This window comes from Lolium rigidum, chromosome 7 (genome assembly GCF_022539505.1).
Source record: "Lolium rigidum isolate FL_2022 chromosome 7, APGP_CSIRO_Lrig_0.1, whole genome shotgun sequence".
Lineage (NCBI taxonomy): Eukaryota > Viridiplantae > Streptophyta > Magnoliopsida > Poales > Poaceae > Lolium > Lolium rigidum.
This window is the reverse complement of record NC_061514.1, coordinates 80,099,000-80,121,744: the sequence shown is the minus strand read 5'-3', so window position 1 is coordinate 80,121,744 and position 22,745 is coordinate 80,099,000. Positions and strand designations below refer to the sequence as shown.

Genomic DNA, 22,745 nt, shown 5'->3' with positions numbered 1-22,745 from the left:
CTTGTCGTGCATGGCCGCGTGGTCGTCCGCGTCCGGCGTTTATTGTGTCCAACGACCTCGGGCCGCCGCTCGCCTGTCGCCGCGCTGTACATTAAGAGCGCCCATGCGGTTCTTGTTCATCCCAATCTCTCGCCGTTCCCAAATCTTCTCCTCGCAGCCTCCAACCTCCACCCAACTTCGCCGTCCTCCCGCAAGATCGCCGCGGCGAACGGCTTCGGCCGCGGCAGCCTCACCGTGGCGGAGGTGTGGGTGCCGTGACCGCGCGGGATATCCCGTCCCGGCGGACATGCGCTCGCTAAGCAACGGCGGGTGGAGGATGGCCATCAACCAGCACAGGTGTCCTCGCCGCTCCGTCGCCAGCTACGTATCGGCCGGAGGGACTCCATCGTGGCCCGGCCGTTCGCCTCACCACCGACGAGCGGGTCGATCCCGACTCGGGCGGCCACGGGCAACGACGCTCGGTGGGTCGCCTACTTCCAGGCGCAAGACGACATGGAGATGAACACCACCACCAGCCCTCGCTGGCCGGCGGAATAGCCGGAACAAGGACGGGCGCGTCCCTCTTCGGGGGCGTTTCGGGGCGCACCCTAGAGAACGCTCGCCGATGGCATACACACCGGCGCTCCAGGCTGGAGACGCCGTCTGCCGCGCCACCATCTCCGCCCGTGCAGCACGCCGGCAGCCCGAGGAGGACGTACTCGTCCTCCTCCAACTCTTCCTCATCAAGGCCAACGCGATCGGTGCCGGCTCTCTGCCGCACCGCGCCGCGCCTACACCGTCCCCAAACGCGAGGTGAAGAAGGCGGAGCCGCAGTTCGCGACGCCGCCGGCCATTTCGGGAGGCGCGGCGGCAGCGGCAGCAGGCAGCAGCAAATGCATGGCGGTGGCGCCCTTCTCATCTTGAAGCCAAAGGTGAAGGAGGAGCAGGAGACGAGGCAGCCGGCTAGGCGACGCTGCTGGCGGAGCGAGCGGCAGCAGCGATGACCCCGAGGACTACCCAGGTCTGTGAGCAGAGTGCTTGGCGTCGCCGAACGACAAGGATGCCTGCAGGGCGACCTCGACGCGGCGATCGCCATGTCCATTCGCGACACCGGGAAGCCGCTCGTGGACCTCACCGACGATGACGAGGCTGGACCAAGCGGCACAATGAAGGACGAGCCCGTCGGCGAGCTCCGACGGGCGCAACAAGCAGGAGGTCATCACCGACGACATGTATAACTTCCACCAGTACTACAACGCCTCCGGTCGCCGCAAATACTACTAGATTAGGTTTAGTTTAAATTTCATCGAATTTCTGTTCGAATCTATGTAATATATAGCAAGTTTGAATAAATTCGCTTAAGTTTTAAATATATAAAATTTTGTTTTGGGATGCGGTTGGGAGCGACGTCCCCAAACGCGCGCACGAACGAAACACGTCCACCAAACGCGATCCGACGCCCGTTTGGGGACGCGGCTGGAGATGCTCTTATGGTGTATATAGTTACCAAGGTTTCTGAATGATTTTTTTTCCTCAAGTGCAACGTGGTACTATATGCAATTGCAGCCAGTTCTCTATACTTTTAATATTTTTAGCTGGACACCCAATAATTGTCGCTTTACCATAGTAGCACTAGCACTGTTTTTTAGGAGAACTAGCACCAAGAGTTGCATCGATTGAAGAATAATAATAAAATAGGTATTTGGTGCTCGATGTGAGCACAGATTGGTCCATTAATCAACATTTTCTCTCTCAAACCCAACAAAAAACAGAGCGAACTCCGAAGTCTGTGCCGTGCCGATCTAACAAAAAGGAAGCGGAGCCTAGGCATATTGATTTCTCACTCGACTAGTGTCAAGAAGGAAGTATTTTTACTGTGTAGATACATCTAGTTTTATGCAATTATTTTAAAGTGCAGGGAGTATTATTTTCTTCCTTATAGTATAAGCCATAGGATCACATGGAACTGACGACTGATATTAGTTCGTTCAGGTGCATGCTAAAATTTCTCATGTTCTTACCTTTTGTTTCCGGGCACGTATAAAGTATTGTCCTTAATCTTTTGGGTTTAATCCTTGTACTGTGATTCCTAATTGTGCTAACGCTTTGGATCTTAAGTCAACATTTCGAGCAATCCTCACAAGCAGTTCTCTAAAGAAAAAAATAGTTGACATCATCGGATATCTAATTAGGCTGGTAGGTGAAGATGCACCTATTATCTAAAAAATATATTTAAAATATTTGAAAATTTTGAAAGATAGTTGTTCAGGTGTACATCAAGGGATTTATGTTTGCACACAAAATTTCGCGAAAACAGTATTTTTGTGGTCCGTGTAAAAATAGATAAACTAGACATTGTTTTTGGCTTTTTACACAGTGCACTATTTTTATTACCAAATTTTTTGCTTGCTGTACCATATAATTTTGTTTTGTACACCCCGATTTTTTTCCACATTTTTAACATTTTGAAATGCATTTTTAGTAATAGGCGCATCTAGAACTACTGAGCCAACTAACCATATCCTAACATCATTCACGAAAACAAAGAACGGCTAACATGAAAATTTAATAACATATTTCAAACAAATTAAACTCCCTGCTTTTTCTCTAAAAAAGTGATTTCACTGCAGCTGGGGACATCACGGATGGACGGAACGGGGACGTAACAGATGATCACTACCACCGGTACATGGTACGGAATCAGCAAACAGACAACATCATCAATAACTTTCATGTGATGCATCTTAATTAACTAGTACAGTATATTGGTATACTAATACTGACACGGTTCTGAGCAGGAAGATGTGGAGATCATGCGCGATCTAGGCGTTAACTCGTACAGATTCTCCATTTCGTGGGCGAGAATCCTGCCAAGTATGCCAAGAACAATGCACATCCACATTTCTCCGCCGTTTAAGTAGTCAATGTTTAACTCGTTGACAAAAATGTCGTTCAATTTACGTAGGAGGCCATTCGGGAGGCGTCAATTCAGCTGGAATTGCGTTCTACGACCGCCTGATCGCTGCACTGCTGCAGAAAGGTAGCCACACCTCCAAACAAAACTCCTCTTCCATCTGCTGCGCCTCCAAACTTAGTAAACATTGATAAAAAAAATAACAATGTCCAACAGGGATAGAGCCATTCGTGACCTTGCACCACTTCGATCAGCCACAGGAACTGGAGACCCAATACGGCAGCTGGCTGGGCACCGGAATCCGGTACTTACTTTGCGGTATTATGCAATTTCTTGCTCATGTTTAGCCACAGTTCTAGCAAGTTGTGATTTAGCCACACAGTTCTTTTCAGGGAGGAGTTTGATTACTACGCGGACGTGTGCTTCAGGGCGTTCGGTGATCGGGTCAAGTTCTGGACGACGTTCAATGAGCCCAACGTATTCGCCAAGGACTCCTACATGCTGGGAACGTACCCTCCCAATCACTGCTCCTCACCATTCGGGACCTGCAACAGCGGCAACTCATACCGGGAACCCTATGTCGCGGCTCACAACATCATCATGTCACATGCTGCAGTTGTCGACAACTACAAGAGAAACTATCAGGTAGCAAAGCCCCCTGGCAACTTAACTACTCTATCCCGTACGTTGAGCAATTTTGAAATGCTGACACGCCCTTGTCTAATTGACGTAGCCGTTTTTATCCATTGCGTTAGACGTTTTATCCATTGCGTGTTAGGCAAAGCAAGGTGGCTCAATCGGGATTGTGATTGAGATGAAATTTTACGAGTCACTGACGAATAACACGGAGGATATCCTGGCAGCACAACGTGCAATGTCTTTTGAGATACACTGGTATGTCATTTTTTCAACTCCTGGTGAAACAACATGAAAATGGTTCGGATCTTCTTTAGTAGTACAATTGTTTTCATGTCTCTTCTTCCTTCCGCAGGTTTTTAGATCCGTTGTTCTTCGGGGAATATCCCAAAGAAATGCGTGAGATGTTATCATCAAACTTACCGAAATTCTCCCTAGCAGAGAAGAGGCTGCTGCAAAACAAGGTTGATTTCATCGGAATAAACCACTACACTGCAATTTATGCCAAGGATTGCATGTTATCTCCGTGTGACCTTAACACTTACGAGGGGAATGCGTTGGTCCTTGCTATAGGTGAAAGAGACGGTGTATGAATTGGAAAACCGTGTAAGAACAGCCTATGTTATATATTAGTCCTCCTATCATTTTCCTCTTCCTTATGTTGACATGTTTCATGTGATGAAACTTACAGACTGCACTCGATGGTTTTTATGATGTTCCAGAAGGCATGGAGAAGATCATCAAGTATGTCGATAAGAGATATGAAAACGTGCCTATTTATGTTACTGAGAACGGTGAGTGGCAAGGACATCACAAAATTTAGAATGCTTTCATTAGAAAGCCTGAAGATTTCCGTACCCTCCTAGTTTTCTTTTCTTATGAATGATCGTGGCTCACCATAGCCAATTGTTTTCCTTCTTTCAGGCTACTCTCAACACAGCAGTAACGGTTTAGAAGACTTGGTCAATGATGTTGGAAGGGTGAACTACATGCATGGTTATCTCTCATCTGTCGCTTCTGCTGTCAGGTGACATGGACAAAAACAAAGATTTATTCATGCACATTATACACTTCACTAAAGACACCTTAATAAAACCATGAAATGGATCCTCAAATACTGGAATTGTGCGCATGCTTACAGGAGAGGGGCAAACGTGCGTGGCTACTTTGTCTGGAGTCTCATGGACAACTTCGAATGGGCGCATGGTTTCACCGTACGGTTTGGTTTATACCACGTGGATTTTAACACACAAGTGAGGACTCAAAAGATGTCTGCGAAGTGGTACCATGACTTCCTGATGGGTTCTAGGCCGGTGGACGCATTGCAGACTCTGAGAGCAGATTATTGACAATTATTGTCAAATGCTATATGGATATTGGCGCATCTAGAATAAATTACAGGGCTAATGCCTCTAGATGTATTTAAGAACGTATTTCAAATGAAAATAATCTCTTTTGGCCAAAAGAATGTTTCAGTAATTCATGCTTCATATGGCTCTTAGTGAGACTCATTGTTATTTAATGTTTTCATATAGGTTTCAACGTGTTTGGTTGTTTTTCATAATTTTTGGATTTTTAACTCATTTTTCTAACAATCTTAAGTTTTTGGAAAACTACATGAAATTCTAGAGAAGCCTTCGTTGAACCATGAAATGTTAGCTAAGATATTTCTGAAAATAGCAAATCTGTTTTTATTGCTTTCGTTTTAAGAGCATCTCCACCGGCGGCCCCGGTAGCGGCCCCGATAGCTATTTGGGGGATGGGGACGAAATGGGCTCGCACCGGCGCGCCCCAAACGGCGCCGGCGATTTTTGGAGCCCAATAGAAGCGCCGGCAACGCCGTGCCGGCCCCTTCGCCAAGGGCGCGAATCGGGCGCGCCGGCGCCTCGCGAGGCTGAAAAATTTGGGCGTGGGAGCCGCCTGTCAGCCACACACCAACAAAATATACATCTTCTCCCCAAAACCCCGTCCCTCCGCCGCTCATTTCTCCCGCCAGCCGCTCAATCTCCCATCCACCCTCGAACCCGAAAACACTCGCCACCGCGCCATGCCACCGAAGAGAAGGGCTCCGGCGAAGGCAGCGAAGCCGCCGACGAAGGCGCCGCCGAAGACGCACACCATCGCGCCGAAGGAGAAGCCGGCGACCATGTCGCGGAGAGGACTAGGAGACGGAGATGGATCGCCGCGCTTCGTCACGGCCGACCGCAGGAGGCGCTGCATCGCCGCCCTCGACGCAGCGAAAGCGGTGGCCACTGCGGAAGCGTGCCTGAGCTTGGGTGGTGGCCTGAACAACATCTCGAGCTCCCCGTCGTCGCCGGGTTACTACGCGGGGTACACCGCGGACGCGTCGTCAATCTCGCAGATGCGGCTGTCGCAGATGGATGGCGGCGCTCGCTACTCCCCCGAGTTCAGCGACAGCCGACATGACCGCCGACAACAACGCCCCATTCTCGCCGGATTCAACGGCTCGGGGCAGCGGCGCCTTCCGCTTCCCCAACCTGAACGAGTCGCGCCGACCCGTAGCCGCACCCGAGGGCCACATGACGGACGGCACCGGCCTTCCTCGCGACCTCTTCCCCGACGACGTCAGGCGCACCCAGCAGGTGTTCGGCAGCGGGTCCGGCGTGTCCATGAGCCAGGACGAGGTGTGTTTCCTTTCTTTCTATGTGTTGTGTGCATCGTAGACATCGGCGGCGGCTCAAAGATTGCAACTTTATGCGTAGATTGCCGGCGAGGAGGAGATCCTGAACGGCATCACACGCGGCCATGCCTACGAACCCCCGGTCGACGACTACGAAGAAGAGGCCGATGAGGACGAAGGTGAGGAGAAAGTCCAGAGGAGGCTGATCGACGCCGAGACCGGCGCGAGCGTGAGGAGGACGCGCGGAGCGTTCCGTCGGCACTCGTGGTCCGAGGTGGAGGTCCTTGGAGGATGAATGCCTCATCGAGGCGTGGAAGTAAGTGAGCTTTTGCTCCATCACCGACGCAAACCAAACCGGGGGCAAGTATTACAAACGCATCCTTAATTGTTTTAACGAGAAGAAGAACTATGGTGATCTGATGGCCGTCTGTTGGCCCAAACTTCTTATTCCAAAACCTATTCGTATTTGGTGGCCGTGTGTTGCCCCAACTTCATATTCGTAGACTTATTCAAATTTATATGGTTGTGTTTGAGATTTCAAATTCATCAAATTATCTATCGGGCCGCCTGTTTAGGGCCGCTGGCGTGGGAGCAGCTTCTAAGTGCCGGCGCCTCAAACGGAGGTGCCGGCGCCTATTTGGGGGCTACTAGTGGAGATGCTCTAAAGCATACCCTATTGTTTCCCCGCATTTACATTTCAGAATATGGTTTGTCGCAAGCATTGTAGATCTTAAGACGTGAATTGACGAATGTACGTAGCTAACATTAATTAGCATTTCAATCTAGGGGCTAAGCATAACGTATGTAATGGGAAAGGTACCTTATTCAGGGTGAACTAGTGGGTCGGTTCGGCACCACTTATTCCTAGATACGCACGGTTGTTTAGATGTTGCAACGATCCATTTGCCACGGTGGAAGGGACTCGGGCCGGGCAGATTCTCTAGGGGGTGGCCTCTTCACTTACGAAGGCAATTTAGCTTTGACGAGGCGGTCGAATGGGAAAATTTATTCCACGAAATCCAAGCCTTAGTTGTTTCGATAAGTTGTTGGAAGCCTCGAGGGCGTACTCGACCAAATCCATCAATCTTAGTCTTTTGAGTGGGGTAGCTGTTACACATTTCAAGGAGGTGTGGCGATCGCAGGTGTTTCCGAAGATTAAGGTATTCCTTTGGCAGTTGATCGGAGGACGACTAGGCCCCTCGAATGGATGTGCTCCATGTGTGGGAGTTGGAAGAATGCAACCATATCTTTTTTTCAACTGCTCGCTGGCTAAATTCATGTAGGCATAAGCGAGGGAACTCCTGAATTATGATTAGAACCCAGCTGGATTTGGTGAGTTCATTGCCAACCTTCTCAGAATCCTTCTGTAGGATAGTTTGGTTTAGCTTTCTGGCCCAGTGTTGGACCCTTTAGAGCATATGTAACAAACTAACTATGAAGCGGAATATTTTGGGCAATCCAGCTGATGTTTTCTTCCAACTATCATTACATATGTAGTGTTGGAGGGTTCAGGCACACCGAAAAATAGGAAGCTGCTAGATGTGGCACTGGTAGAGGTTAGAAGACCTCATGCATGATGAGGACTTGAGGAGACGCTCCAGAGATGGCCTTTTATCGACATCGACTTCTACCTTTGTATGTCTTGTTGTGTTTAGCTTGATCCTTGTATCTATTTTTTCAACAAAGGCAATATATTAATATTGCAAGGATACCAATTACACCCAACCTCCATAACAACGCAGTTCCCTAATGATGCTACGGATGCACACAACCAAACAAAGAAGAAGAAGAAGCTAAAATGAAGTTTCACTACAGTTTTCTATTCCTTGAAGCAACAGTACAAACACCACCAAGATAACACCTGAACTCCAAATTCAGCAAAAGAGACGCCTTCAAGAAGGAAACTGTGCACAAGGGTCATCAACGCCAATCATAGATCATAGGTTTTCAACCTAGAGAAAGTTCACGCTTCCAAAATAATGTCGTTAACCAGGCTATTGCTAGACACAACCAATTAAGACCAGACCTTAGATTTTCACCCTCAAAGATCAGATTTATACTTCACTTGTGATGTCACCTCCACTTGCATACCGTTGTTACAAGTATCGAATCACCAAGCAAATTCCTCATCACCATAAAAACTTTAACCATCATTAGTAGTCTTCAGATCTCAGCATCCATGATATTCTCTGCCTCTAACTTCACCATGGAACATAAAAGACATGCCTCATGATGGCAAGAGATAGCAGAGCTTTGCAACGCTCCCTCCTAAAACAAAATGGTCAGAAAAACACGGGTACGCATGACCGAATCCCATCCGATCCAACAATCTACGGGCATGATATGCCCAACGCAGTTCGCTGGTGGAGCCTTCTAGAACTTGACACATTAAAGAGGGCAAGCATCAAGCAGAACTCCGTCTTGGTGCGAGAGGAACCATTGAACCGCTGCCTTTATTTAGGCCGAGCTAGCAACCACCACGCCGCTGGCTAGCTGCAGAGGAGAAGACGAACATTGTTGAGACGCTATTCTTCCGGCGCAGATGGGACACACGGTCGACCGCGGCCGGGCATGCATCAAATCCCGCCCGTTGGGTCCAGATCGGACCCAAACAAGGCCAAAACCGTCACACGGAACAACGCCTGATACGTCCACCGTGCATGTAACCGCCGGCCTAGATCGGGCCCAGATGGGCCCATCGTCACCACACGCCATGGAACAGATCAAGCCACCGATGCCGGATGTGCCGGATCCACATCCGCCCACGCACGTCGTTGTGCCTCTCCACACAGGTGCACCATATCATACTTTATAACATTTTCTTGAGTGAAACATAAGGAAGGGTGAGATTAAACAATACATGTTCGAAAGTAGAGGCATGATGGTTGAAATTAAACGATATTCTCTCGGAGTTTTACACTATTTTGAGGTTTAAGGGTCTATGGAAACGCAAACCACTCTTTATAGTTGTTGTTGGCAGCACAAGGCCTTCCGTTTAGCTATACTACTTTATTAATGGAGCTCTTTTTGAAATTTTGCATCTACACAATCTCTTTCTACAAAATGTATTCTAGCCGTGATTGGTGGTCATCTAACGGTTCACGTCTTAGGAATTCGCTGCTACAGTGTTCCCGCGTGCAGCGTCCGCTGTTTGCACGCGACCACTAGAAGCTTCACGATTATCCTCGATGGAGTCACAGATTTCCCTGCGGTCGCACACTCGCGCTCTACAATTTCTTTTGTTCTCTCACGAGTGCATATTGGAAACTTTTTTCAGCCCAGGCAACAATATCATTTGCGTCCCGCTGTGCAACCGTACATCCCCATCACCGCGTTGAACCATTGCCCCCCTTACTCTCAAAAAAAAAAAAAAAACATTGCCCCCCTGAGGAATTGCCCATTGCTGCTGGGTCAAATCTGGTGCGATCTTGTCAGCCCCTCCCCGCTGGAGCTAGCTGGTCTTGAAGCTTTGCCCTATCTCCGAGTCCTTAACACCCGCCTTGCTGAAGGATCGATCTGGTGCGAGTTTCCCGCCCCTTCCCGCTGGAGCTAGGCGGCCTTGGTGCTTGGCTTCCTTGCACGGGTTAATTAATCAGCACTGCTACAGCCTACAGCAAGTGAGTCTCTTTCGCTTTTGATGATTGCGGATTTTGTTTTGCTGCATGACAATTTGATTCAGATAAAACTGCATTGACCGTTGTTTCTGGGAGCACAATTTTATTGCTGCACGCCAAGTGTTTATATTTTTGTCCAAGACAATATATGATGTCCAGAACGCACCTTTGTATCCTCCTCAAAAGATAACAAGCAATGCACTAGCTGATTCTTTAATAGCGCATTCTTTTTACTGCATACTCGAGCATTGAAAATGATGCCTGATAAGTGCTAAGTACTAACCGACATGGTAATTTGGTAGTATATATGGAAATCCATTCTTCATTAACAGGTTGCTTATGCATGTCTTTTTTCTATGTTACATAAACAAGTATCTATTACTGCAAATATAAAACTGAAGAATTATATAGCACTAGTAATCTGTACGTGCTTTGCACGATAATAAATATGACATTATCTTACTTCACTAAGGCATAATAATAATAATAATGCTCCGCATAATTTAGAAGTCGGTACCACACTTGTTTATTTCTCAGGTATTTAGGAGTACCAACGACTCTGGGTAAATCTCACTACATATTCCAGCTGATATACTTTTGCATGAGCATTAATTTGCGAACTATTCACATTTGTCGTCCATAAAAAACAATGAGGATATATCTCTCCATAAACATTGGTTTGAACCTCTATTCCCCAATATGTGCAATTTTTGTTGTATTCCTTTTTCTAATTTACAAAAGTTACGCTAAATTACTATTATTTCCAATGGTGCATGAAACAACCCGGAAAGAGTTGTGGCATTTTTATCATATATTAAATGTTTATGTCACAAATTTATAATTAATATATTTCTTACCATCTCTTGAAAATTTTGCATGACACAAAAAAAGTTTTCACCAGCCCAGGAAAATGTTACCATCATACAATAACACAATGTATCCATAGATAAGAATCTATGACACAAGAATTGGCTCCATGGCAATAATATTATACAAGCCCCTGATGTATGTGGTGACATTCTAAGTTGTAATAAGAATCGTCATGCAATCAATAAGTAATTTAAACTTGCCATTGTTGGTGGAAATTTTATGATTCAATAAATGTACTTCGTCCGTCCCAAAGAGGATGTCGCAGATTTGTTTAAATAGTTTCTTGATACACTTGAATTTAGAGAGAAAAAAAATCAAAATCCTTTTCAGGACGAAGAGAGTACGTATATTCACACACAAAAAACGACAGATGACCTGTCCTAGGAGGCTTGTGATAAAACTTTTTACATGGAAAAAATAACCTTAGCGAATAGCAATGTTGTCGTGGCAAAAAAAATTCCAAAGAACCATGGTTTTTATATTATCATGCTTTTACATTTTGTACTAAAGTTATCGTAATAAAAATAATGATAAAAATAGTTACACGATAGACTATATATTTTTGATATGTTGTATTTAGCGTATAACAGTTCAAAAAATATAACGAGCAGATATAGTAATCTCTTATTCTTTGCCGATTTCTAAGGGACTTTTGTGGTTGGTGTTTGAAGAATCATTAGTGAGGGAAGAGGAATTAGATTAACTTTCGACATGCTCATGTAGCAGTAGACCATGTAGCAGTGGACCATGTAGCAGTACGTTGGAGGTTTTTTTGCCGCGCGTAGACCTGTCCAGAAGTATCGAGAAACTACCGCCGGGTATATGTTCGGCGGGAAAGCCCAGTGACGAATCCAAGAGCTCCAAGCCCTTGGATCAATTGAGTTTAGGTCAGATGAATGGCAGCTAGAAGCTTTAGCATGCAAATGAACGGCTTGGATTACTTCATTGGAAGGAAGACTCTAGAACTAAGTGGTAAATCCAGATTCAAAACTCGTGTACTATATAGTGATATAGAAAAGAGGTCCTACATAATGGAAGGGCGAGTTTTATACAGATTTTTATAAACATCTATTATGCATCTTTATTCAATAGGGAAAGAAGATGCATAATAGATGTTTATAAAAAATGATATAATTTTGTTTGTGTGTTCTCATATTTAGTAGTTATCTTAGGAGAGCTGAATTTTTCTCCAGGGGAAGAAAATAGTGTTGTACAAATAAGTTCTTCTCAGCGCAAGTGTTATCGTGATCACGAAAGATATCTGCAAATGACTAAAGATCAGAGAGAATTGTATTTGCAAAGGGGCCGCGAGTATAAAAGATAAGGTGTGATGAGCGAGAGTCCTATTTGCAAAGGAACCGTGAGTATAAAATATTAACATGAGATGAATCTTACTGTGTAAGTACTGGCTGTTCTGATATAGACGCATTAGGTCAATTAAATATATCACATCCAAGTGTTGGAATTGAGCTCAACACTGGCACATGTGGCATCTATGTATCATCAATTTCATCAAAAGATCAAGCTGCAAATAATGAACTGATGAATCTTGGGCTGTGCAAGAGGCACCGTGGCACTAATAATGGATGCTCACAAGTAACACGTGAACATGGAGAAGTAATCTTACAAGAGGGACGTGGCTACAAGAAAAGAAGAGGGTGTGATGGGAAAAAATTTAGTACTACACAAGGTACATCTGAATATACCAACTTGCATGAGAACATTATATATATATGCAGAAAGATTCTTTTCTAGCCATGCGTGTTTTGTTCAGTTTCATATACAATGATAATTTTTTTAGAGGATATGCAATAATAGTTAATCGTACCTATACATAATATTAACAAATGTCATTAGCAGGTAATACTTTGCGGATTGAAGACAAGATTCACAATAAGGACCTGGATAACTGAATTCTTATGTATAGGGGACATGGTAAATGTTTACTGAGTTTTTTGTGTGTAGTTAATCATCAATGATTTATTATGTATTGATATTCTACCTTACTAACAAATGTATAGGTTCTTCTAAATCTGAGTTATACCAAGAACCAAACCTTAATACAAAGGATGGCATACACATTGATCCATATGATCAGATTTATTGCAGTCTTCCCAATAGTGATAATTTTCTGGAGCACCAAATATCAAGGAGAGATGCCACTGCAAGTTTATGGTCATCCTAACACATCTGCATGATGAATGCAAAATTGAGCTCAATATACAGAAATTGATTTAGACCAAAGAGTGTACAATACTCCAACGGTATCACATGTTGCAGCATTTGGGTGGATGGAAATAATCCCCAAAAGCATACATAAAAGCATATCATGGTTGTTTCACATTTTCTCCGTGTACCCATATAAGCTACTCCCTCACATTTTGCACATGTTATAAGTTACTCCCTATGTTCTTATCAACGTTTTATATGTAGAAACATAAGTAGTAGGAAACAATTATGTGTATCATATGAATACATGCACGTCAAATAATCAAGTCTTATATACGTACGTGGCACGTGCCTTTTACTAGTACAAGATAAACCGATTCTTCCCATGGTTGGTGGCCCGCCGCGACCAAGACGGCCGGCTCACCGGAGGACTGTGTGGCACGTAGGATTAGGTCCATCCATCATTCCCCTTGAACATCATCACATGTCCTTTTCACGTGCGCCATCACAATCTTACTCCGACCATCCCATTTTAAATAAGTCGGGCACGGGCAGGGCCCAACCTTAAGTTGGCGTCGGTGCGAGGGAGCGTTGCCTTTGTAGCTAGCTACCTCGAGGAGGCTACGGGGGAAGGGAATGGCCGCGACGACGGGCGTAGTCATGCTGGCGGCGGCGCTGGCGATCCTCGCGCCGTCCACGCGGGCGCTCGACCGCGCAGAGTTTCCGCCGGGGTTCCTCTTCGGCGCCGCAACATCTGCTTACCAGGTTAGTTAGCGTGGAACTTTCAGTTGCTCCATGGCCGTCGTCTCTGTTTACCGCTGGATCGTTCGGCGCGAATGCATAACCGAGACCGTGATTTCTGGTTCCAGATTGAGGGCGCGTACCTGGAGGACGGCAAGGGCCTCAGCAACTGGGATGTCTTCACCCACACGCACTGTAAGTCATTCTCTTCCGATCGTTTCTGCTCTGGGTCCATCTATGTGTTCACTGTTCAGCATAGAGCTACTCGATCGATTCCCTCCTTCCCTCTCGGTTCCCTCTGACACAGACGGCGGCGGCCCTCCCGTGATGCCATGAACAGAAATTCTGCTTCATCAAAGTTCATGGTCTGTTAATTAATCCACCATGTATGCTAACCATATATACTGCCAGAAAATTATCGCCATGATAGCGTCCAAAAGAAACCTCTTTTTTTGAGCTGGAAATGGGAAATTCATTAACCTGAGCGCTCAGCGATCTCGCTAGCGATTAAACCACCGCACTCAGTGTTACTACAAGATCTTGGACAAAAAATAAAATCAAAATTCTCGAAAGAACTAATGCAGCGCCATATCTGATTGACTTTTGTACATTTCAAGAACACTTGGCCACCATCTTCATCAACCCCATTGCACATCGGGCACCGCCTGTCTACATCCACTCGTTTTCGTTGATTATTCTATCGCGCGTTGGCATGCTATTGTGGCTAAGCCTCCAAACGAAAATTTTGACTTTAGCTGGAAGTTTCAGGCTCCATATTCTCTGCCAGAGCGTTGAGGATGCAGCCGGCACGGCGCTGATGACGAACTAGCGTCGTGGTGATGCTTTGCTTCTCGCAGACTTAAGCTTGAAAGATTCTCTTCCATTGCGAAGCATCTAAAACTGAAGCGGCATCCAGAGGCCGGACAGTTTAAAAGATTCTGGGGCCTTTTAATTGTCGTGTATGCAGGGGACAGTGAAAACATTGTTTTCTGTTTGGGTTTAACTTACATTTCTGCCTTAGAGGAGCCAATTACATCGCGACAGTGGACCGACGGTGGAATCTAGAGAAGGGTCTTTTACGTGGTAGAGAAGGGTATTAGGGCATGTACTATGCTGGAGAAGGCAGCCTTCCCTTGTGACATCCACGTCAGCAAGAGCAGGCAAAAAAACATCTTGTACAACGCTTTGTTGCTTGGAGTTATCTCTAGCACTTTAAATGCTTGCAAAAAAATAGGGATCAACAATAAACAGTATCATTGTAGCCGGCTGTGGTGTGTTACGTGATAGTGCAAATCCTACGTTTTATCCACCCACCGAATACAAACAGATCTTTAGCTTCAAAAGGAATAACTCTACATAGTTGAAATATATGAAAAAAAATTGTTGCTATTGTACTCAGCAGTCACAGCTCACAGCATCACAATATTGGTCATTCTTTTTGTGTTTCCACTTATAGCATCATTTGTGTTGCTCAGCCATGCGCCCATCTACACTGCACAATGAAACCTTTGTTAAGCATTGACATATGCACATAGTCGTCCATATGGAGTAAGAATGCAAGAAATTTTATAATTACCAATCTATCGCATTTTATTGCTTGATTCTCCATCATCGCCATGTTCAAGATCATTATTCATATACTGTGGACATCTAGATAGGATTAAACAGCACCAGTGTACAGCAATATTAGATTTCTCTGTACAATTATGAGGTGCACTTCTCTTAATTCAATTAGTATATTCATTAAACATAATCAGCAGCAGTACAACGCCCGTCAGGTCTCACAGTTACTACAGGACTGCTAGCACCGTAAACCTCTTCAAGCTATATATAATTGACCATACAACACTGAACTGCAACTACAGCAGATTAAATATGAACTTCGTCCATCTTTATCCTATCAAACGATTCTTGGAGTAGATCAACAAGAACTGTATAGAAGGCTCAAAAGGCTATAGAAGGCTCAAAAGGTTGTACAGAATCTAGAGGTCACACGCAATGGAAACTATGCAGAACTATGCAGAGAAACTAAGAAATTTTAATTCGTCCTATCATTTTGCTTATGCTCGCATCTAATATTCTCCAATCTTTATTGCCAACGAAACCCAATCTCTCTTTTACTCTGAACGAGGAAGCAATAATTCTTAACAAGCTGAGACTGCAGACCGCATCAAATTCGTTCAGTTAGCAACCGAATTAGCTGGGCCGTGCGTCACCACATCATCCAGAATTCTCAAGGAAAGACTTACACATCTGGTACATGGACAAGGCGAGGCTTACCAATCTGCTGGCGAAGATTGAATGGGCTAGCAGCAGCCCCGTCCACCAAACATTCAAGGAGGAGGTGTTAGATGCTGGAGTCCGGCGGTGGGGAGCATACAGCGAGAATCGGTGACGGAGAAGCACGTCCGTCCATGCCCCAGGCCGCTTCATTCCCCGCCGGCCGACGAAACATGTTGGAGCAGGGGTGGCTGGGATGGATTTGTGCTGGCGAGGCAGAATATTTGGCATCGAGAGGGGGCGATTTAGCGCGGGGAGAAGAATAAATTGGCGAAACGAGCAAAATAGTTTCGCGGGAGACGACGGATAATCGGCGTCGGAGCACCGGATTGGGAAACCGCGTGAATAAGGGAGAGCAAATCATACAACGCCAAGATTTGCCTTCTCCTCCTTAACAAGGGATCATCCCTTACGGAAGAGAAGGCTCGGCCTTTCTTCGCTCTCTCTCTCTCATCTCCATGTCACCAATTGTTCTACGTGTCGTTTGGTAAGGGAAGGCTGACTAGGAGCGTTGTACATGCCCTTATAGGATGGCAGATAGGGTCTTTTGTCGCAAGAGGGTCAGACACTTGTTCTGAATTACCGGGAAAGGGATGTGATGGCTTTTGGGTATATATATTCTTTTTTCGAGGGGCTTTTGAGTACTCTGCGGTTCCATACATATTTGATATTTGTATGATTCAATGTTCTGCTCATCCAGTCACTCGACATCACTACTTCCTCTGATCCACTAATGTAAGTATCTTTTAGCTTTATTCGTAAATGTATGTCGTATATAGATACGTTTTAGTTTGTAGGTTTACTCATTTTGGCCCGTACCTAGTGCACTTAAAAATATCTAAAAGGTCTTACGTTAGTCAGACGGAAGGCTCGAAGTGAGCCTGGCTTTGAATTAACGAAGCTATCAATCGGTTAGGAGTTACACCAAGAGTTACAACACATACGCGCCAAGCGCACAACCCAAACCACAAGAAAAGACAACACAGAAAAGCAAGCTGAAACGCCATTTGATTCATGAAGAGGGAGCCTTGTCTTCTGTTGCACCGGAGCGATCACAACCGAGTCCACGCCAACAAACCTCCACCGCACCAAGACTGCAACTCAAGGGGGGAACTCAACGACGGGCCGGCCACCTAGCAGAGCTTGAGGAACCAAAGGAGGGAGGGTCTTGCGGCGATGCCTCCAAGAAGGTGAATGGTGCAAGAATGCGTCATCGTCGTCGGCAGAGAAGAACCTGCAAAGTTTTCACCCAGACCAGAGAAACACCACCCATGGAGCTCGGGCTAGGTCCAGACCAAACACACAACATCATCCCCCGGCATTGGGATAGGCACAACAGCAATAGCTACGACCAGACGCCGACCTAGCAAAACCCCCAAGGCGCTAGGAAGGAAATCAGCTACCGCAGCAAAACGTGTAAAAGCAGCCAGGCCGACGTTGCGGGAGGGCTGCGACACCAGCGAGAGGTCACACGGTGCTCCACAAGACACTACCAAAGAAGCTTACAGGAAGCGAGGCCTCCAAGAGGAGCAGACTGAGGCGGAGGGATGGAGTCCATCATTTCGAATAGGAGGGCCATCATCGGGACGTCTTCAACAAGGGAACGGCACCCACAGGTGACGCCGTCGTCGGCGCAGGCCAGAGCCATGCGCTGCTTTCGCCGAGGTCCAAACCTAGATAGAAATTCCGGACGACGTCGCGAGGACGTAGAGCGAACAAGGCGGAGATCACCGCCGCGCCTCCAACCTAAGTCACACTATGAGCTAGCCCCAACTCGACTCATCCGCAGGAAACACGTTCTGGCTAGCAGAGGTTTCGGCCAGACCCAGATCTAGACGTCCAAGTTCCTAGATTGGCGGCACCACGATGTCCACCATCCCCAACGCGCGAGCACGCCTGCACAAGCACGACCAAAATGGTCAGAAGGAGAACAAACCGCAGCCGCCGGAGTAGCTACAGTACTGAGCCGGCCTAAGGACCTCATCCCAGATAGCTAGCAAGGACGTCGCCCCAGTGACTCCAGAATGGCGGGACGTCACCCCAACGACGCCCCACCGCCGGAAGCTCAACCGAGCTCCGACAAGCCCGAGCGGGCAGATCGCCATAACCGGCGCCGCCGGTCTAGTCCGAGCACGACATCAGCCGCGATGGATGGTGGCCGAGGAGGTCTCTGCGTGCAGCACACCAACACACCAACAGAGAACGACCCCAAAACGGCCGGGGCCACCAGGCCCAGATCTAGGCCCACGGGCCCAGATCGGCCGCCGCCACCATGGGACGCAGGAGCGTCGGCTGACGAGGCGCTGGGCACCACCGCCGCGACCGCCCGCCTCGCCGCCAACCATGGCGGGATCCGCGCCGTCCTGGGCCGAAGCCGGCGCCCTCCAACGCCGCCTGGTCGAGCCCGCCCCGTCGGGCCTCCCAAGCGCACGGGAGAGAAGGGAACCTCCGCCGCCAGCACCGCCCGGGCTTTGCCCGGCGGCTTCCGCCGGCGGCAGCAGGGGGGAGGAGGGGGGGAGGGGGGCGCCCCGGTCGCCCACGGGGGAGGCGACGGGAGAGGATCATCTCCCGGTCGCCCAGGTCTTACGTTAGTGAATGGAGGAAGTACATAAAACAAACTATCAAAGAATAATTGTGCTCGAGTGGTTGCACAAGTGTGCTCAACTTCTTATCCTTTTGTTTTCTTGTATAAAGTCACATGTAGTTCTCCTGAAAGTTGACATGCACATCATATGATAATCTATTTTTTACAACTTCTGAGGCAACTAATTTTATAACGTTAAACTCGATCCTGCTTCGCTCTAACGAATTTTGATTTCGCTCACTGCAGCGGGGAACATCGTGGATGGACGGAACGGGGACGTAGCAGATGATCACTACCACCGGTACATGGTACAGAATCAGCACATAGACAATCCCCTGTACTATCTCCGTTAGCTTTCTGAAAAGGCTTATATTTCCAAATGGGGATAATATTAACTAACTGCCATGCGATGCATCTTAGTTTTACCAATGTATTGCTGACATTGCTCTGAGCAGGAAGATGTGGAGATCATGCATAGTTTGGGAATCAACTCCTACAGATTCTCAATTTCCTGGGCGAGAATCCTGCCAAGTATGAAGAAAAAAATAATAATACACATCCACAAAGTACATGGATGTTTAACTATATATCCAATCAGTTCCTTGACAATCTCTCGTTGAATCATCGTAGGAGGCCGGCTTGGAGGCGTTAATTCAGCTGGAATAGCGTTCTATGACCGACTGATTGTTGCACTTCGGCAGAAAGGTATAATCTCACACGCCACACCACGTCTTATTCTTCAAAGATGAGCTAGCAATCCTAAATGTTCACAAGGGAAAACAATGTCGAACAGGGATAGAGCCATTCGTGACGCTGCATCACTTTGATCTGCCACACGAACTGGAGACCCGCTACGGTGGTTGGTTGGGAGCTGGGATCCGGTACCTTCGAGACTCTGATTCACATTTGGCCACATTTCTAGCATGTTTTGATTTACCTTGTTTGAAACCTTCTTTTTGTTAGGGAGGAGTTCAATCACTACGCGGATGTGTGCTTCCAGGCTTTCGGTGACCGGGTCAAGTTCTGGACGACGTTCAACGAACCCAACATGATGACCAAGCTGACTTACATGCTAGGGATGTACCCGCCCAACCACTGCTCCCCGCCATTCGGGAACTGCAACAGCGGTAACTCCCAACGGGAACCCTACGTCGCTGCTCACAACATCATCATGTCCCATGCCGCCGCTGTAGACAACTACAAGAAGAATTATCAGGTAGTAAAAGGCTTGCTCTATCGATATCAATGTATGTAGACAAATTTTCTTCGCACTGCGATTCCGTTCGGATGCATCTGAAATGGAGAGACGCATTTGTTTTGATCCACATGTGCTAGGCAAAGCAAGGCGGGTCGATCGGGATTGTGATTTCCATGAAGTACTACGAGCCGCTGACGAACACCACGGTGGATATTCTTGCCGCAAGACGTGCATTGTCTTTCGAGATACACTGGTATACCAATTTTTCCCTCACCTTTTGCCTAGTGCAACTCTACGAAAATGGTTCACACCGATTTCACCGAGTTATTATGCAAGCAGAAAATAAGTTCACGGCTTTAATTTGCAAAAGGAGGGGACGTACTACGCGTGTTTTCATGTCTCTTTTTATGTCAATAGGTTTTTGGATCCGATATTCTTTGGTGAATATCCTAAAGAAATGCGAGAGATGTTATCATCAAACTTGCCAAAGTTCACCCTAGCAGAGAAGATATTACTGGAAAACAAGGTGGATTTTATCGGGGTAAACCATTACACCGCAATTTACGCCAAGGATTGCATCTATTCTCCGTGCGACCTTAATACCTATGAGGGGAATGCACTCGTATTTGCTACAGGTCAAAGAGATGGTGTACAGATTGGAAAATCAGTAAGAAAACTGCTTCTATTATACATTAATGGTCATATTGTTCATGTTTCTTTTGTTGACACATTTGGTGTGATCGACTTTCTAGACTGCACTCGTCGGTTTCTATGACGTCCCAGAAGGCATGGAGCAGATCATCAAGTATGTCAATCAGAGATACGAGAACGCACCTATCTATGTTACTGAGAATGGTGAGTAGCAAGGATATCACAAATTTCACACCTCTTTCAGTAGACTCCCCGAAGATTGTTAAGTCCCTTATCTTTAACAATGATCTTGTGTTATTGTACACTTCTTTTTTCATTTCAGGCTACTCGCAACACAACAGTAATAGTATGGAGGACATGATCAATGACGTTGGAAGAGTTAACTACCTGTGGGGTTATCTCTCATCTATCTCTTCGGCTGTCAGGTGGCATGCATAAACACATCGATTTTTTATAGGGTTTAGGGTTAATCATACGCATTATACTTTTACTAATGACACCTCACATAAAATAAACATGCAACAACTGCTACTAATATTGACTTTCTGACATGTTTATAGGAGAGGAGCAAACGTGCGTGGCTACTTTGTGTGGAGTATCATGGACAACTTTGAATGGGTTTTCGGCTTCACCGTAAGGTTCGGGATGTACCACGTGGATTTCACAACGCAAGAGAGGACTCCAAAGATGTCGGCAAAATGGTACCGAGACTTCCTCATGGGCTCTGCACCACTGGGCGAAGTGCAGACTCTGAGAGCAGATTCCTGATACTTCAAGTGTTGTGAATTAGCATATCCATTATGTTTGGGTATAGGTACTAGAAGGATATTGCGCGATTCGGTGCCCTTTTTTTGCAGTTCTCATATTTTTTGCGTGAACTGTGTTTATTTGTCTTTGTGTAGGAGGAAATACTATAATTTGGATTCATCACAGTTCGGTATATATGGAATGTCATACTTTTCCGTTTAATACCAGTAAAGAAATGGAATCAATTTATATTTTTTGAACCATATTTTTACATAGACAAAATAGTTTTTTTCTAGGAAATAAAGAGACCACATATAAAAAAATTGTACTTCTAGGCAACATGATGCCGATGCATAAAATCAATAAAAATTTGAAAATTGCCATCCATGGGTCAAAGTGATTGGGCAAGACATGTCCTAGCTAGAGAGGCCATGAGATATTCTCCTATTGTTTGGACAGATGATCCTCCATATTTTATTTTGAAATCTTTAATTTAATGTAACGTTGTTTGCAATAAATAAAGTATGTTTAAGTTGTCAAAAAAGTGACTAGGCTAGAAAAATCATTATAGTCAAGGAAATATAAAATAATGAAAGCCTTGTTAATGATTCTTTTTTCATACACAGTACACTTTTACCAGTGATACCTTAAATAAAAAATGCAACAAACGCTAAAAATAATGGAATTGCTGATATACTTCTAGGAGAGGAGAAAACATGCATGGCTACTTTGTGTGGAGTGTCATGGACAACTTTGAATATGTTTTTGGTTTCCCGTAAGGTTTGGGATGTACCATGTGGGTTTCGCAACTCATGAGAGGACTCCAAAGATGTGGGCAAAATGGTACAAAGATTTCCTCACGGGACTCTGGGCCAGTGGACGCAATGCAGACTGTGAGATCACTTTATACTTCAAGTGTTGTGGGTCAGCATATCCAGGTTGATACAATGCGCCCTTTTTGTAGTTCTCGTACTTTTTCTTTTGCGTGATGTGCGCGTATTTGGCTTCACCTAGAAGGAAATGATCAGTTTGTGGTGAAAACATGCTTTTCTAGCTAGAAGTTGTTTTTTAGTAAAAACAGCATATATAAGAAGTTTTTGCTGGAAAAGGCATGTATGGAGCTTAATTTTGGGTGACATAATGTTGCTCTTTTCACCGAACATTTCAACATGAGATCTACTTTAAAGATCTGGTGTGACATACACAGTGGTGCAATCGGATAATGATTTGGATGTTGGATTAGAAATCGGGCCTGCCACATCGTGTCACGAAAAAGCACTTTTCATAATAGAAGTTGCTTTCCAAAACTATTCTTTGAAACATGCCCATATACGACGCAGTACAAAAGATTTCAGCGTTATTAGGTAAAAAGGGGATTCTTATTTGGACGTTTGGTCTGCCTGTCTTTTGCTAGTTCGCCATAAAAAAAATGTAAAGCATGTGCATGCAGAAACAAAAGGTGGTTTTACCAATTGGGTTTGTATTTTTAAAAGAAGAAGGAAGAGAAATAGAGCGACAGATATGATGTTTTCCTCCAGAAAAGAAAAGTTGTCTACCTGCCCCGTCGAGAGTACAAACATTCGCTCAAATCTCATCACACCTAACCCCGCCAGTGCTTTCTACAAACCGTACGGATGTAATGGCTTCTCCCGTCCACCCGTCGCTGCGGTAGTTCCGGCCGGGAGACGCGATCAGCTTGACCATGACCCAACAGACACTAT

General features: G+C 45.8%; 1 protein-coding gene and 1 pseudogene across 1 annotated transcript; both read left to right on the top strand.

Moving 5' to 3' along the window:
* LOC124671587 overlaps nucleotides 1-4,878 on the top strand; it is a 9,293-nt pseudogene extending 4,415 nt beyond the window's left edge.
* Nucleotides 4,879-13,459: 8,581 nt separating this feature from the next.
* Nucleotides 13,460-21,273, top strand: LOC124675210 (beta-glucosidase 16-like). The gene is made up of 12 exons (XM_047211279.1): nucleotides 13,460-13,588; nucleotides 13,693-13,759; nucleotides 18,675-18,736; nucleotides 18,884-18,959; nucleotides 19,059-19,133; nucleotides 19,222-19,309; nucleotides 19,392-19,644; nucleotides 19,764-19,879; nucleotides 20,044-20,293; nucleotides 20,379-20,481; nucleotides 20,600-20,702; nucleotides 20,838-21,273. Exons 1-12 carry the CDS (start codon nucleotides 13,460-13,462, stop codon nucleotides 21,043-21,045), a joined length of 1,530 nt encoding a protein of 509 aa, XP_047067235.1. The 3' UTR covers nucleotides 21,046-21,273.
* Nucleotides 21,274-22,745: the final 1,472 nt, after the last annotated feature.